Raw genomic sequence first — 18415 nt, 5'->3', positions numbered from 1 at the left:
AGCTTCCAGGCTAAGTGCCTGAGAGTTATTCATTGCTGGCTCTATTTTACAACTTGTGAGGCGTGGAAGGTTTATAGAGATCTCCGATTATGCGTTCATAGAAAATGTTAAATTATGTGTTATTTTGTTTAGTTGTATTTCTTATATACAAACATTATGCTTTCTTTGTCACTTTTGTAGGACAGTCCCAATTAGTGAGCCACAAAAAGGGAACCTATTTTGTCCTGATTTGGCAAGTGTATAGGTTTAAATGCAAAAATATTAGCCGAGGGCCTGATTCTGAGTGGGGCACCTACACATGATCTGTTATGTGCACTGCTTGTCGCATGCAGTGCCCCCGAAGCCGCAGCCTGTCAGTTTGGGGGCAGAGGTGGAGCAAATCTGGGCAGTGTTTCCAAAAACAGGGGGTGTGTAGTCCCCATCTTTTGGGAGTGGCGAGGGCAGGGTCTGCCTCTTTGGATGTAGATTTCCTGGCCCCAGCAGTGTAAACAGCCTGGCCTTCCTGCATAACCTGAGGTTTACTCAGATGGCAGATGCTCAAGCAAGTGATCCAATGATGCATCATCGGATGCAGCATCAGCTCGTACAAGCAGGCAGAAGGTGTCTATTTACTCAAGACGCCTCCTGCTGCTTTTGCATTTTTGTGTACAGCAACATGCGTCCAAAGATGCAGCTGCTGTCTGGACTGCATCCATTTCTGAATCAGGCCCTTAAATTTCAATGACACATATAGTATTAATACATGATTTAATAAACAGGGACAGTGAGTAGGCTCCCTACCCTTGCGAGTGATAACATCATGGATTATTTGGAAAGAGATAAAAGGGGAAGACATACATTCCCATACACAGGACGGTGTACAGAATGCTGTGGAGGAACAAACTAATGGCTGGGAATTATTCCTAATGGTCAACATCTGTTAATCAGAAACAAACAGTTGTCACTGAAGTCCATTGTGTTGGTTTTTGAAGGTACAGCACGGCAGCACTGTTACTTCCTATAGCATAAACCAGCTAAGGGGCTAGGTAATGTGTGTATCTTCTGTATTGACATTATTAAAAAATAATTTCCAAAAGTTAAACCTAGCAGTATTTATTATTACTTTTTTCTTTTCTTTTTTAGGCACATGTCCATGCTTGGTTTAGGCTTCACATGGGCTGCCGGCTCCCGAAGCTTTGCATGGCTAAACCCAGAGCTATTAGGTGCCTTAACTGGTAATGAGCGTCTGATCGGAGCAACAATTGAATAGCTCCGATAGACGCCTAGCTGGGGGCGTAGGACACAACTGAATCGATCCCACTGGGTAACTGAAGACATGAACTGGTACTATACAAGAATTATATTTGAAACAAATTAACTATAATCCAATTTAGTTTAAGATAAACTCTTTTTTTATTCATCTTTCTAGTTTACTAGACAATGTCTGGACCTTGATATGATACAAATGTGGAACCTGTGACCGCAAATGTATCAAATCCCCCCAAAAGTTGGGAATCACCGTTATTGCAATGATAAATAACTCAAACGACAAAGCAAACATCTATTTATATTATTAGTGAGCAGAAACACATTACCTCATCTTTCCTGTGTATGGAAGTCTCATAGGTCTGTAGTAAGCCCTGAAGGTTGTCTATCTGGTTGCTGAAATGTATAATGTGCTCCGCATGCTTCTCACTCTGTGTTTTCATCTCCAACTTGTGCTTCTCAATTATTGTCAGCCTCCATTTGTTTAATTCAGCCATCACATTTGTCTAAAGAAATATATGTAATTAAGTTGTAAAAACAAGACAGGGGCAAATGTATACTGGAATTACAGCTTCAGTCAGACAAGAGCAGGCTATTCTGAGCCAATAACTATGGTTGGCTGATCACGCTGAGTACTAGGTGACAAGGATGAGCTGACAATCCAGGACTGACATATGCACACACTGCAACGGTGTTAATCACTTTATTTTATAAATGTGCCAGTGAAAGGGGAATGCTGATAGATAGGTCAATCATCCGACCCAAAATGTGGTGTATCTCAACTGTTATAAAAATAAAAAGAGCCTGTTATGGAACAGCTATGAGATTAAGTGCTTGATATCTGGCATCCTGATCACTTTCTTCAACCTTACAGTATATGCAGCACAACTTTGTATTGTTCCTACAGACTGGGTGGGGCTAATATAACAAGATCCAGAGCTTCTCCTGTACGTCGCGTGTTGGATCACACATTATGACAAAATGAAGAGTGACCCATGCGTACAACAGGCCTACAAAGGTTTAATCGAAGATCTGGCAAATCTGCTAAAGATACTGTAATCCCTATTCCTACTACATCACAACAAGATACCTAAGTGCACCTTTATACCTCTCATAGCGCACTTCTAATTGAACACAGAATGTGAATGGAAGATCATTGTGAACCACATCAGAGGAATGGAAGCCATTACACACAACCACTTTTAGACATATGACCTGGAAATTTCCCCTATGCAGACACAGGGTTTTCACCTCAGTAAGAACCCTGATTTTTGCTCAAGATCCCCCTTTACACTACACACAAGACCAAGGAAATTCCCAGGTCAACCCCTTTCAGACATTTCAGGCATTTTACAAGCCTGGGCTTCCAGGCTGCTCTCATCACCCTCATAAACAAACATACATGTCATACACACTCACGTCACCCTCATATACACACACACGCACACTGGGTGAGGGAAGCTGGAAGCACACCTCAGACGGCACACGTCCCAGGGTGTCAGCTGGCAGTCTCTCTTAATAGCAGGGGAGGTAGTTTGGCCAAAACCTGGTAAAAAACAGGGACTCTCACTATGTCTGAAAGGGGTATAAATGACAGACATGATAAAAAATATACATTATGGAAAGAACTTACCGTTGATACCAGTATTTCTCCTAAGTCCACAGGTTCTACAGGATACATTGGGATATGGTGGAGCGACAGCGGATTTGCACAAAACGGTCAAAGCTTTTCAGCCTCCCAGCATGCAACAGGCCCGTCCATATATTACCGCCTCCTGACTCAGACAAATCAGTTGTTTTCCAAAGCTCAAGGAAGGAGCAACATGAAGAGCCCTAATCAGGCGAGAAGAACACACATGCACACCCTTCCGTACAAGAGGGAAGAGGTTAGTGAGTAAAAGAATCCTCAAATCAGGTGCGTCAGGGTGGAACTCGTGGACTTAGGAGAAATACTGTTATCAACGTTAAGTTCTTATCATAACGTATATTTCTCCTGCAGGGTCCACAGGAAACACTGGGAAGTCCCAAAGCATTTTAGTTGTGGGGACGCTCCTGATTGGACAGGAGAATCCTTCGCCCGAATTCAGCGTCCTGAGAGGCAAAGGTATCAAGGCATAATGTCTAATGAATGTGTAAATGGAGACCATGTGTCTACCTAACATTTCTATTCTGCTGAAACAGCACATTGTGCTGCCCATAATGGCCTACCTTACAAGTAGAATGAGCAGAGACATTAGCCGGAAACAGGGAGATCAGCTTGAGAATATGCTTCTGAAATTTTCATCTGAAGCTACTTCCCCAGAGTCTGCCATCCTCTCTTGTGAATTTCATAAAGAATGAAGAGAGTATCTGTCTTTCTGATGGCACTGGTATGATCCACGTAGATTCTTAAGGCACGGACTACGTCCAACGATGCATCTCCCGCAGCAAAGTCCGGCCCCTAGAAGACAGAGACTACAATTTCTTCGTTAAGATGGAATTTAGAAACCACCTTAGGAAGATACCCAGATTTGGTTCGTAGAACTGCTGTATCTGGATAAAAAATTCAGAAAAGGAGGATGACATAACAATGCCCCTAAATCTGAAATTCTTCTAACTGAAGCACAAGTCAGTAGAAAGATAACTTGAGCTGTCAACCATTTAAGATTCACTCTTTCAAGTGGTTCAGATGGGACAACCTGAAGGGCCTTTAGGACTAACTTAAATCCCAAGGCACTGTAGGAAGAACCAAAGGAGGTTGAATGTGCAGCATTCTTTGGAAAAAAGTGTGCACATCCTGCAGGTTACCAATTTTCTTTTTGGAACCATACAGTCAATGCTGACACTTGTACTCTCAAGGAAGTCAGCCGTAAACCTTTTTGCATTCTTGCCTGAAGGAATGCTAAGACTCTGGAAACTCTGAAAAACCAAGTGTCAAATTTTTGATCCATGCACCATAGAATATAGGTCTGCCATATTTGATGAGAAATGCGAGCTGTGGAAATTTTCCTTGCTCTGAGCATAATTAGAATTACCTGTTGTGAGAGTCCTCTTGCCTTCAGGATGGAAGTCACGAGAATCACTTTGTCAAAGACAGTTCATCCAGAAGTTTGTGATAACCAGGACCCTGAGACGGTAGATCTGGCCGTTGAAGGAGTAGAAATGGAGAATCCATAGACATCCTCTGCAGATCTGTGTACCAATGTCTTCTGGGCCAAGCCAGAGCTATTAGTATCACAGTACCCTTCCTTGTCTTACCTTTCGTATCACCCTGTATCACAAGGTGATTGGTGGAAACACATGAACCAGACGAAAGTTGACAAGTCATCCACAAGATCGCTCTGGGATTTGTTCTTGACCCGTATGCGAAACCTTTGTTGTTCTGACAGGATGACATGAGATGTCTCCGGTAACCCTCATTATCTACCAGAGTTTTTTAAGACTTTGGGGTGTAAGTCCATACGTTTACCTGAATGGCAAGTTGACTAAGAAAATCTGCTTCCCAGTTTAGGACTGCCGGAATGAGCACTGCGGACAAGGCTGGATAATGAAGTTCTGTCCACCTTAAAGTGTGACTTACCTTCTTCATTATGTTTTGGCTGCGAGATCCTCCCTGATGGTTGAAGTACGCCACTGCCAGTGCATGTCCGAGCAAATTTGATCTGGATTCTTTGCCTGAATAAATGCCATATATATGGCCCTAGGTTCCAATATATTTATTGGCAGGCAACATTTCTTCCTTGGTCCACTGCCCCTGGAAGCAACTCCTTCCTGACACTACACCCCAGCCCCACAGGCTGGCATCCATTGTCAGAGCAGCCATCTAATATTCAAAGGAGCTTTCCTTTGTCCAGGATAGGATGTCCAATAACCATCAAGCTTTTGACCTTCTAAATTTCCAGAGAAAGACCATAATCTGCGCTTTTATTGTCTGATGAAAAACATTTATACTTGGAAATGATCAGACATTGCAGATGTACAGTATCTAATGGAACTAAGTATACTCCATCATGTCCAATGTCTACACCATTAAACCCATCACACGCATTACTGCATAAATGGATACCGTTTGACTGTGTAGACATTCCTGAATCCTTAAGTGAATTTTGGATATTTTGTTCAGAGGTAAATTACTCTCTGAATACCCAATTCCAACACAGCCCCAAGTGAGTCATCCGATGTAACGGAACCAGAGACGACTTTGCCCAATTTATGATTTAACCATATCTCTGTAACAAGCTGTTGTCCGTTACAGATGACAGTGAACAATTCCTGAGACTGTGCCAGGATTATTAAGTCATCGAGGTATGGGTTTTTATAAAATACTTATCTCCTACTAACAGAGATAAGATGCCATCAATACCATAATTTTGGTGAATACTCTGGGAGCTGTGGTCAACCCAATGGTAGGTCCTGAAATTCAGGCTGGAGGATAGCAACCTAACATAATGCTGATGGAACAGTGCTATAGGAACATGTGGATAGGCATCCTGAATATTCCGGAATGTCCTAAACCTCCTGCTCTACGGTAGAAATAATTGAACGAAAAGTCTCCATATGAAACCAGAGGCACCCAAAAGTACTCGTTCAGTGCTTTAAGATTGAGTATGGGCCAGAATGACCAATTTGGCTTCTGGACTAGAAACAGGTTGGAATAAAACCTTGTATTTAATGTGCAGGAGGAACTGAATTATCACTCCTGACTGAAGCACCTGAACTGCCTCTTGGAAAGCCCCATTCTTCGTTTTCACCGATGACGGGCTGGTACAATTTTTATTGAGGGCGTTACTTGAAAACACCTACAGCACTTGGTATTACCAGGAGGATTACCATCCAAGTACTAACCAGGACCAACACTGCTTAGCTTCCAAGATCAGATAAGATTGGGCATGTCCAGTGTGGTGTGGCTGTAGATCATACCGTGAGATACCGCTTTTTTGCACCCAGACATCTGTAGTAGACTGCTGCCAGCTCTGTGAAAACTGAAGATACAGCCTCCCACCCTGAGTCGCCCAAGGTGGAGGTCCTCACCATCAGGCTGAGGGCTTATCTTCAGATTTGAAAACCATTCCTCTGGTAGCCCAATACCTTTTAGTACTACCAGACTTGTTGGATTGGACTGTTTGCCTTTTGCCCTATCCCTTTCCTTGATTCCGAAAGGACCGGAAAGCTGGAAATTAGACTTGAATTTTTGTGTGAAAAGAAACTTCTGAATCTGATTCCAAATACTGTTAATTCTTTATCAAAAAGAATATTTCCAGTAACAAAGATAAGACTCCAGAACCTTCCTGTATTCTGAGTCAGCTTACCATGTACATAGCCAACCTGCTCTGCGAGCTGCTGCTACTGCAGATGCTGTCTGAGAGGCAGTTGTACCCATATCCAGGTCCGCTTATCGCTGCCTGTTTGATATGCATTATGGAATTTTTGCTTTCTAGATGCCATTGAAAGATCCCCTTTCAATACATCAACCCAGGCTGCCACTGCTTACGCTATCTGAGCTGAAGCCAAAGCTGTCTAATGACTGTCCCAGACAAAAAGAAAAAATGTTCTTTAGAAAACCATCGAGTCTACTATCCGTGACATCATTTATGTTAAAAACAAAAATAATGTAGATTTTCGCAGCAATCTAAGATCTGCGAATCTACTTTGGGAGCCACCCTTATTTTTTTTAAACAGTCCCCAGCTGGACGAGGATAATTGGAATTCCATTTCCTGAAATTCTAACTTTCTATTGGGCGTAACCCAACATAATTTCCATCAGTTGTTTTGGGACATTTAAACACACCTGCCTTAGTTTCTAACACAGGCTCTGCTGCTTCTGAGGAAAGAATGACTTACCTAGCACTAATTAGCTCAGGTATGTCCACTGAGCTGAGACCTTCCGAAGTGCAATGAGTCCTCAATTAAACATGTGTAGACTGTGAAGATGTTGTATCGTGACTATGAGATTTACTTACAACCGGCCTTTCAGCCTGCCTTTGTTAAGAGGCTGCCATTCCCTAGGTGGATCACTTCAGAATGAAAGCTGCATGTAAGGGTTAATAGGATAACCTATCGCTGGTATAGGAGCTGGCATTAATTGCTCAGCTACAATGGATTATGTCTGTGTAAAATAGCCCATGAAAGTTCACCAGAACCTGTGCCTGCCTCGGTTACTTAAGAAGCTTTGGAGACAACTAAACCATTTTGCACATAATCCCATTGAACCAGTCCTGATAGGTTAACCTATCTCTGCAAGACAACATGAAATAAGTGTTGGTGCTGCTGTGGAAAGTGTATTTTCCTCACCCTTGCCGCTCTTAGACATGATAAATAAATCACACATCTTTACAGTGTTAATTAGAGATGAGCGGGTTCGGTTTCTTTGAATCCGAACCCGCACGAACTTCACTTTTTTTTTCACGGGTCCGAGCGACTCGGATCTTCCCGCCTTGCTCGGTTAACCCGAGCGCGCCCGAACGTCATCATGACGCTGTCGGATTCTCGCGAGACTCGGATTCTATATAAGGAGCCGCGCGTCGCCGCCATTTTCACACGTGCATTGAGATTGATAGGGAGAGGACGTGGCTGGCGTCCTCTCCATTAGAATAGATTAGAAGAGAGAGAGAGAGAGAGAGATTGTGCAGACAGAGTTTACCACAGTGACCAGTGCAGTTGTTGTTAAGTTAACTTTTATTTAATATATCCGTTCTCTGCTATATCCGTTCTCTGCCTGAAAAAAACGATACACAGCAGTCACACAGTGTGACTCAGTCTGTGTGCACTCAGCTCAGCCCAGTGTGCTGCACATCAATGTATAAAAGCTTATAATAATTGTGGGGGAGACTGGGGAGCACTGCAGGTTGTTATAGCAGGAGCCAGGAGTACATAATATTATATTAATTTAAAATTAAACAGTGCACACTTTTGCTGCAGGAGTGCCACTGCCAGTGTGACTAGTGGTGACCAGTGCCTGACCACCAGTATAGTAGTATATTGTTGTATACTATCTCTTTATCAACCAGTCTATATTAGCAGCAGACACAGTACAGTGCGGTAGTTCACGGCTGTGGCTACCTCTGTGTCGGCAGTCGGCACTCGGCAGGCAGTCCGTCCATCCATAATTGTATAATTATATACCACCTAACCGTGGTATTTTTTTTTCTTTCTTTATACCGTCGTCATAGTCATACTAGTTGTTACGAGTATACTACTATCTCTTTATCAACCAGTGTACAGTGCGGTAGTTCACGGCTGTGGCTACCTCTGTGTCGGCAGTCGGCAGGCAGTCCGTCCATCCATAATTGTATTATAATATATACCACCTAACCGTGGTTTTTTTTTCATTCTTTATACCGTCATAGTGTCATACTAGTTGTTACGAGTATACTACTATCTCTTTATCAACCAGTGTACAGTGCGGTAGTTCACGGCTGTGGCTACCTCTGTGTCGGCAGTCGGCAGGCAGTCCGTCCATCCATAATTGTATTATAATATATACCACCTAACCGTGGTTTTTTTTTCATTCTTTATACCGTCATAGTCAGTCATACTAGTTGTTACGAGTATACTACTATCTCTTTATCAACCAGTGTACAGTGCGGTAGTTCACGGCTGTGGCTACCTCTGTGTCGGCACTCGGCAGGCAGTCCGTCCATCCATAATTGTATTATAATATATACCACCTAACCGTGGTTTTTTTTTCATTCTTTATACCGTCATAGTGTCATACTAGTTGTTACGAGTATACTACTATCTCTTTATCAACCAGTGTACAGTGCGGTAGTTCACGGCTGTGGCTACCTCTGTGTCGGCAGTCGGCAGGCAGTCCGTCCATCCATAATTGTATTATAATATATACCACCTAACCGTGGTTTTTTTTTCATTCTTTATACCGTCATAGTGTCATACTAGTTGTTACGAGTATACTACTATCTCTTTATCAACCAGTGTACAGTGCGGTAGTTCACGGCTGTGGCTACCTCTGTGTCGGCAGTCGGCAGGCAGTCCGTCCATCCATAATTGTATTATAATATATACCACCTAACCGTGGTTTTTTTTTCATTCTTTATACCGTCATAGTCAGTCATACTAGTTGTTACGAGTATACTACTATCTCTTTATCAACCAGTGTACAGTGCGGTAGTTCACGGCTGTGGCTACCTCTGTGTCGGAACTCGGCAGGCAGTCCGTCCATCCATAATTGTATTACAATATATACCACCTAACCGTGGTTTTTTTTTCATTCTTTATACCGTCATAGTCAGTCATACTAGTTGTTACGAGTATACTACTATCTCTTTATCAACCAGTGTACAGTGCGGTAGTTCACGGCTGTGGCTACCTCTGTGTCGGAACTCGGCAGGCAGTCCGTCCATCCATAATTGTATTACAATATATACCACCTAACCGTGGTTTTTTTTTCATTCTTTATACCGTCATAGTCAGTCATACTAGTTGTTACGAGTATACTACTATCTCTTTATCAACCAGTGTACAGTGCGGTAGTTCACGGCTGTGGCTACCTCTGTGTCGGAACTCGGCAGGCAGTCCGTCCATCCATAATTGTATTATTATAATATATACCACCTAACCGTGGTTTTTTTTTCATTCTTTATACCGTCATAGTGTCATACTAGTTGTTACGAGTATACTACTATCTCTTTATCAACCAGTGTACAGTGCGGTAGTTCACGGCTGTGGCTACCTCTGTGTCGGCAGTCGGCAGGCAGTCCGTCCATCCATAATTGTATTATTATAATATATACCACCTAACCGTGGTTTTTTTTTCATTCTTTATACCGTCATAGTCAGTCATACTAGTTGTTACGAGTATACTACTATCTCTTTATCAACCAGTGTACAGTGCGGTAGTTCACGGCTGTGGCTACCTCTGTGTCGGAACTCGGCAGGCAGTCCGTCCATCCATAATTGTATTACAATATATACCACCTAACCGTGGTTTTTTTTTCATTCTTTATACCGTCATAGTCAGTCATACTAGTTGTTACGAGTATACTACTATCTCTTTATCAACCAGTGTACAGTGCGGTAGTTCACGGCTGTGGCTACCTCTGTGTCGGAACTCGGCAGGCAGTCCGTCCATCCATAATTGTATTATTATAATATATACCACCTAACCGTGGTTTTTTTTTCATTCTTTATACCGTCATAGTGTCATACTAGTTGTTACGAGTATACTACTATCTCTTTATCAACCAGTGTACAGTGCGGTAGTTCACGGCTGTGGCTACCTCTGTGTCGGAACTCGGCAGGCAGTCCGTCCATCCATAATTGTATTATTATAATATATACCACCTAACCGTGGTTTTTTTTTCATTCTTTATACCGTCATAGTCAGTCATACTAGTTGTTACGAGTATACTACTATCTCTTTATCAACCAGTGTACAGTGCGGTAGTTCACGGCTGTGGCTACCTCTGTGTCGGCAGTCGGCAGGCAGTCCGTCCATCCATAATTGTATTATAATATATACCACCTAACCGTGGTTTTTTTTTCATTCTTTATACCGTCATAGGGGTATATTTACTAAGCTCCCGATTTTGACCGAGATGCCGTTTTTTCATCAAAGTGTCATCTCGGTCAATCTCGGTCATTTACTAAACACTAATCACGGCAGTGATGAGGGCATTCGTAATTTTTTTCTAGTTCAGGTAAAAAATTACGAATGAATACACCATCGGTCAAATTACGCCTGTTTAAGTATGAATCTCGGTCATTTACTAAGAAGTGCAAAGCAAAAAAACCCAAAACACTGCCGTGAAAAATTACAATTCGTAAAAAAGTCCTAAAAAAAAACAGACCTGCTTTTTTTATTCGTGATTTGAGATGCATGCAGGGATCCATGAGATCCGTGCATGTATATCAGTGGGAAGGGGTTGGAAAGTGCTTTTTTTTGCCAAAAAAAATTGCGTGGGGTCCCCCCTCCTAAGCATAACCAGCCTCGGGCTCTTTGAGCCGATCCTGGTTGCAGAAATATGGGAAAAAAAATGACAGGGGTTCCCCCATATTTAAGCAACCAGCATCGGGCTCTGCGCCTGGTCCTGGTCCCAAAAATACGGGGGACAAAAAGAGTAGGGGTCCACCGTATTTTTAAAACCAGCACCGGGCTCCACTAGCTGGACAGATAATGCCACAGCCGGGGGTCACTTTTATACAGCGCCCTGCGGCCGTGGCATCAAAAATCCAACTAGTCACCCCTGGCCGGGGTACCCTGGGGGAGTGGGGACCCCTTCAATCAAGGGGTCCCCCCCCCCCAGCCACCCAAGGGCCAGGGGTGAAGCCCGAGGCTGTCCCCCCCCATCCAATGGGCTGCGGATGGGAGGGCTGATAGCCTTTGTTGTAAAATAAAAGATATTGTTTTTAGTAGCAGTACTACAAGTCCCAGCAAGCCTCCCCCGCATGCTTGTACTTGGAGAACCACAAGTACCAGCATGCGGCGGAAAAACGGGCCCGCTGGTACCTGTAGTACTACCACTAAAAAAATACCCCAAAAAAACAAGACACACACACCGTGAAAGTATAATTTTATTACATACATACACACATACATACATACATACTTACCTTATGTTCCCACGCAGGTCGGTCCTCTTCTCCAGTAGAATCCAAGGGGTACCTGTTGAAGAAATTCTACTCACCAGATCCAGTGGTCCAGGCTCCTCGGCAAATCCAGGGATAATCCACGTACTTGAATAAAACAAAAAAACGGTTGCCCGACCACGAACTGAAAGGGGACCCATGTTTGCACATGGGTCACCTTTCCACGAATGCCAGAAACCCACTTTGCCTTCTGGCTAAGTGGGTTTCTTCAGCCAATCAGGGAGTGCCACGTTGTAGCACTCTCCTGATCAGCTGTGTGCTCCTGTCCTCACTGACAGGCGGCACACGGCAGTGTTACAATGTAGCGCCTATGCGCTACATTGTAACCAATGCTGGGAACTTTCTGCCCTGCGGTTGACCTAAAGTGACGTCACCGCTGAGCAGAAAGTTCCCATCATTGGTTACAATGTAGCGCATAGGCGCTACATTGTAACACTGCCGTGTGCCGCCTGTCAGTGAGGACAGGAGCACACAGCTGATCAGGAGGGTGCTACAACGTGGCGCTCCCTGATTGGCTGAAGAAACCCACTTAGCCAGAAGGCAAAGTGGGTTTCTGGCATTCGTGGAAAGGTGACCCATGTGCAAACATGGGTCACCTTTCAGTTCGTGGTCGGGCAACCGTTTTTTTGTTTTATTCAAGTACGTGGATTAACCCTGGATTTGCCGAGGAGCCTGGACCACTGGATCTGGTGAGTAGAATTTCTTCAACAGGTACCCCTTGGATTCTACTGGAGAAGAGGACCGACCTGCGTGGGAACATAAGGTAAGTATGTATGTATGTATGTGTGTATGTATGTAATAAAATTATACTTTCACGGTGTGTGTGTCTTGTGTTTTTTTGGGTATTTTTTTAGTGGTAGTACTACAGGTACCAGCGGGCCCGTTTTTCCGCCGCATGCTGGTACTTGTGGTTCTCCAAGTACAAGCATGCGGGGGAGGCTTGCTGGGACTTGTAGTACTGCTACTAAAAACAATATCTTTTATTTTACAACAAAGGCTATCAGCCCTCCCATCCGCAGCCCATTGGATGGGGGGGGACAGCCTCGGGCTTCACCCCTGGCCCTTGGGTGGCTGGGGGGGGGGACCCCTTGATTGAAGGGGTCCCCACTCCCCCAGGGTACCCCGGCCAGGGGTGACTAGTTGGATTTTTGATGCCACGGCCGCAGGGCGCTGTATAAAAGTGACCCCCGGCTGTGGCATTATCTGTCCAGCTAGTGGAGCCCGGTGCTGGTTTTAAAAATACGGGGGACCCCTACTCTTTTTGTCCCCCGTATTTTTGGGACCAGGACCAGGCGCAGAGCCCGATGCTGGTTGCTTAAATATGGGGGAACCCCTGTCATTTTTTTTCCCATATTTCTGCAACCAGGATCGGCTCAAAGAGCCCGAGGCTGGTTATGCTTAGGAGGGGGGACCCCACGCAATTTTTTTTAGGATTTTACTTTGTTTAATTTAAAAAAAAAAAAAAATACGAACCCCAGCACGGATCACACAGATCCGGCCGAGATTGATTGTAAAAAAAAACGGCAGTGTTTTGCTAATCACTGCCGTCAAATTAGGTAAAAAAACACGAATGACATCGACATCGGAAGCAAAGAAAAATACGAATACGACAGCTTAGTAAATTAGTCGTAATCAATTCAAAAAGTTGCAGTTTTACACTGCCGATGTCATTCGTGATTGAACTTTGACCTATTTTCGGAAATTACGAATCTTAGTAAATATACCCCATAGTCAGTCATACTAGTTGTTACGAGTATACTACTATCTCTTTATCAACCAGTGTACAGTGCGGTAGTTCACGGCTGTGGCTACCTCTGTGTCGGAACTCGGCAGGCAGTCCGTCCATCCATAATTGTATTACAATATATACCACCTAACCGTGGTTTTTTTTTCATTCTTTATACCGTCATAGTCAGTCATACTAGTTGTTACGAGTATACTACTATCTCTTTATCAACCAGTGTACAGTGCGGTAGTTCACGGCTGTGGCTACCTCTGTGTCGGCAGTCGGCAGGCAGTCCGTCCATCCATAATTGTATTATAATATATACCACCTAACCGTGGTTTTTTTTTCATTCTTTATACCGTCATAGTCAGTCATACTAGTTGTTACGAGTATACTACTATCTCTTTATCAACCAGTGTACAGTGCGGTAGTTCACGGCTGTGGCTACCTCTGTGTCGGAACTCGGCAGGCAGTCCGTCCATCCATAATTGTATTACAATATATACCACCTAACCGTGGTTTTTTTTTCATTCTTTATACCGTCATAGTCAGTCATACTAGTTGTTACGAGTATACTACTATCTCTTTATCAACCAGTGTACAGTGCGGTAGTTCACGGCTGTGGCTACCTCTGTGTCGGCACTCGGCAGGCAGTCCGTCCATCCATAATTGTATTACAATATATACCACCTAACCGTGGTTTTTTTATACCACCTAACCGTGGCAGTCCGTCCATAATTGTATACTAGTATCCAATCCATCCATCTCCATTGTTTACCTGAGGTGCCTTTTAGTTCTGCCTATAAAATATGGAGAACAAAAAAGTTGAGGTTCCAAAATTAGGGAAAGATCAAGATCCACTTCCACCTCGTGCTGAAGCTGCTGCCACTAGTCATGGCCGAGACGATGAAATGCCAGCAACGTCGTCTGCCAAGGCCGATGCCCAATGTCATAGTACAGAGCATGTCAAATCCAAAACACCAAATATCAGAAAAAAAAGGACTCCAAAACCTAAAATAAAATTGTCGGAGGAGAAGCGTAAACTTGCCAATATGCCATTTACCACACGGAGTGGCAAGGAACGGCTGAGGCCCTGGCCTATGTTCATGGCTAGTGGTTCAGCTTCACATGAGGATGGAAGCACTCAGCCTCTCGCTAGAAAACTGAAAAGACTCAAGCTGGCAAAAGCACCGCAAAGAACTGTGCGTTCTTTGAAATCCCAAATCCACAAGGAGAGTCCAATTGTGTCGGTTGCGATGCCTGACCTTCCCAACACTGGACGTGAAGAGCATGCGCCTTCCACTATTTGCATGCCCCCTGCAAGTGCTGGAAGGAGCACCCGCAGTCCAGTTCCTGATAGTCAGATTGAAGATGTCAGTGTTGAAGTACACCAGGATGAGGAGGATATGGGTGTTGCTGGCGCTGGGGAGGAAATTGACCAGAAGGATTCTGATGGTGAGGTGGTTTGTTTAAGTCAGGCACCCGGGGAGACACCTGTTGTCCGTGGGAGGAATATGGCCGTTGACATGCCAGGTGAAAATACCAAAAAAATCAGCTCTTCGGTGTGGAGGTATTTCACCAGAAATGCGGACAACAGGTGTCAAGCCGTGTGTTCCCTTTGTCAAGCTGTAATAAGTAGGGGTAAGGACGTTAACCACCTCGGAACATCCTCCCTTATACGTCACCTGCAGCGCATTCATAATAAGTCAGTGACAAGTTCAAAAACTTTGGGTGACAGCGGAAGCAGTCCACTGACCAGTAAATCCCTTCCTCTTGTAACCAAGCTCACGCAAACCACCCCACCAACTCCCTCAGTGTCAATTTCCTCCTTCCCCAGGAATGCCAATAGTCCTGCAGGCCATGTCACTGGCAAGTCTGACGAGTCCTCTCCTGCCTGGGATTCCTCCGATGCATCCTTGCGTGTAACGCCTACTGCTGCTGGCGCTGCTGTTGTTGCCGCTGGGAGTCGATGGTCATCCCAGAGGGGAAGTCGTAAGCCCACTTGTACTACTTCCAGTAAGCAATTGACTGTTCAACAGTCCTTTGCGAGGAAGATGAAATATCACAGCAGTCATCCTACTGCAAAGCGGATAACTGAGTCCTTGACAACTATGTTGGTGTTAGACGTGCGTCCGGTATCCGCCGTTAGTTCACAGGGAACTAGACAATTTATTGAGGCAGTGTGCCCCCGTTACCAAATACCATCTAGGTTCCACTTCTCTAGGCAGGCGATACCGAGAATGTACACGGACGTCAGAAAAAGACTCACCAGTCTCCTAAAAAATGCAGTTGTACCCAATGTCCACTTAACCACGGACATGTGGACAAGTGGAGCAGGGCAGGGTCAGGACTATATGACTGTGACAGCCCACTGGGTAGATGTATGGACTCCCGCCGCAAGAACAGCAGCGGCGGCACCAGTAGCAGCATCTCGCAAACGCCAACTCTTTCCTAGGCAGGCTACGCTTTGTATCACCGCTTTCCAGAATACGCACACAGCTGAAAACCTCTTACGGCAACTGAGGAAGATCATCGCGGAATGGCTTACCCCAATTGGACTCTCCTGTGGATTTGTGGCATCGGACAACGCCAGCAATATTGTGTGTGCATTAAATATGGGCAAATTCCAGCACGTCCCATGTTTTGCACATACCTTGAATTTGGTGGTGCAGAATTTTTTAAAAAACGACAGGGGCGTGCAAGAGATGCTGTCGGTGGCCAGAAAAATTGCGGGACACTTTCGGCGTACAGGCACCACGTACAGAAGACTGGAGCACCACCAAAAACTACTGAACCTGCCCTGCCATCATCTGAAGCAAGAAGTGGTAACGAGGTGGAATTCAACCCTCTATATGCTTCAGAGGTTGGAGGAGCAGCAAAAGGCCATTCAAGCCTATACAATTGAGCACGATATAGAAGATGGAATGCACCTGTCTCAAGTGCAGTGGAGAATGATTTCAACGTTGTGCAAGGTTCTGATGCCCTTTGAACTTGCCACACGTGAAGTCAGTTCAGACCCTGCCAGCCTGAGTCAGGTCATTCCCCTCATCAGGCTTTTGCAGAAGAAGCTGGAGGCATTGAAGAAGGAGCTAACACGGAGCGATTCCGCTAGGCATGTGGGACTTGTGGATGCAGCCCTTAATTCGCTTAACAAGGATTCACGGGTGGTCAATCTGTTGAAATCAGAGCACTACATTTTGGCCACCGTGCTCGATCCTAGATTTAAAGCCTACCTTGGATCTCTCTTTCCGGCAGACACAGGTCTGCTGGGGTTGAAAGACCTGCTGGTGACAAAATTGTCAAGTCAAGCGGAACGCGACCTGTCAACATCTCCTCCTTCACATTCTCCCGCAACTGGGGGTGCGAGGAAAAGGCTCAGAATTCCGAGCCCACCCGCTGGCGGTGATGCAGGGCAGTCTGGAGCGACTGCTGATGCTGACATCTGGTCCGGACTGAAGGACCTGACAACGATTACGGACATGTCGTCTACTGTCACTGCATATGATTCTCTCAACATTGATAGAATGGTGGAGGATTATATGAGTGACCGCATCCAAGTAGGCACGTCACACAGTCCGTACTTATACTGGCAGGAAAAAGAGGCAATTTGGAGGCCCTTGCACAAACTGGCTTTATTCTACCTAAGTTGCCCTCCCACAAGTGTGTACTCCGAAAGAGTGTTTAGTGCCGCCGCTCACCTTGTCAGCAATCGGCGTACGAGGTTACATCCAGAAAATGTGGAGAAGATGATGTTCATTAAAATGAATTATAATCAATTCCTCCGCGGAGACATTGACCAGCAGCAATTGCCTCCACAAAGTACACAGGGAGCTGAGATGGTGGATTCCAGTGGGGACGAATTGATAATCTGTGAGGAGGGGGATGTACACGGTGATATATCGGAGGGTGAAGATGAGGTGGACATCTTGCCTCTGTAGAGCCAGTTTGTGCAAGGAGAGATTAATTGCTTCTTTTTTTGGGGGGGTCCAAACCAACCCGTCATATCAGTCACAGTCGTGTGGCAGACCCTGTCACTGAAATGATGGGTTGGTTAAAGTGTGCATGTCCTGTTTTGTTTATACAACATAAGGGTGGGTGGGAGGGCCCAAGGATAATTCCATCTTGCACCTCTTTTTTCTTTTCTTTTTCTTTGCATCATGTGCTGATTGGGGAGGGTTTTTTGGAAGGGACATCCTGCGTGACACTGCAGTGCCACTCCTAGATGGGCCCGGTGTTTGTGTCGGCCACTAGGGTCGCTAATCTTACTCACACAGCTACCTCATTGCGCCTCTTTTTTTCTTTGCGTCATGTGCTGTTTGGGGAGGGTTTTTTGGAAGGGACATCCTGCGTGACACTGCAGTGACACTCCTAGATGTGCCCGGTGTTTGTGTCGGCCACTAGGGTCGCTAATCTTACTCACACAGTCAGCTACCTCATTGCGCCTCTTTTTTTCTTTGCGTCATGTGCTGTTTGGGGAGGGTTTTTTGGAAGGGCCATCCTGCGTGACACTGCAGTGCCACTCCTAGATGGGCCCGGTGTTTGTGTCGGCCACTAGGGTCGCTAATCTTACTCACACAGCTACCTCATTGCGCCTCTTTTTTTCTTTGCGTCATGTGCTGTTTGGGGAGGGTTTTTTGGAAGGGACATCCTGCGTGACACTGCAGTGCCACTCCTAGATGGGCCCGGTGTTTGTGTCGGCCACTAGGGTCGCTTATCTTACTCACACAGCGACCTCGGTGCAAATTTTAGGACTAAAAATAATATTGTGAGGTGTGAGGTATTCAGAATAGACTGAAAATGAGTGTAAATTATGGTTTTTGAGGTTAATAATACTTTGGGATCAAAATGACCCCCAAATTC

At 44.9% G+C, this 18415-nt stretch overlaps 1 protein-coding gene and 1 pseudogene across 5 annotated transcripts in view; both read right to left on the bottom strand.

The window, feature by feature from the left end:
* Positions 1 to 18415, bottom strand: part of POC5 (POC5 centriolar protein) — a 303404-nt gene that overhangs the window by 142272 nt on the left and 142717 nt on the right. For 4 of the 5 annotated variants that reach the window (XM_063963750.1, XM_063963756.1, XM_063963744.1 and 1 more), the window contains exon 6: positions 1575 to 1751. The exons of the other annotated variant lie outside the window; for it this stretch is intronic. In XM_063963750.1, coding sequence (XP_063819820.1) covers positions 1575 to 1751 — 177 coding nt within the window. The remainder of the gene's footprint in view (positions 1 to 1574; positions 1752 to 18415) is intronic. 5 annotated transcript variants of the gene reach the window in all.
* Positions 6021 to 6139, bottom strand: LOC134942553 (5S ribosomal RNA; annotated as a pseudogene).

The sequence above is a fragment of the Pseudophryne corroboree genome, chromosome 1 (genome assembly GCF_028390025.1).
Source record: "Pseudophryne corroboree isolate aPseCor3 chromosome 1, aPseCor3.hap2, whole genome shotgun sequence".
NCBI classification, from domain to species: domain Eukaryota; kingdom Metazoa; phylum Chordata; class Amphibia; order Anura; family Myobatrachidae; genus Pseudophryne; species Pseudophryne corroboree.
This window is presented reverse-complemented; position numbering and strand designations above follow the sequence as displayed.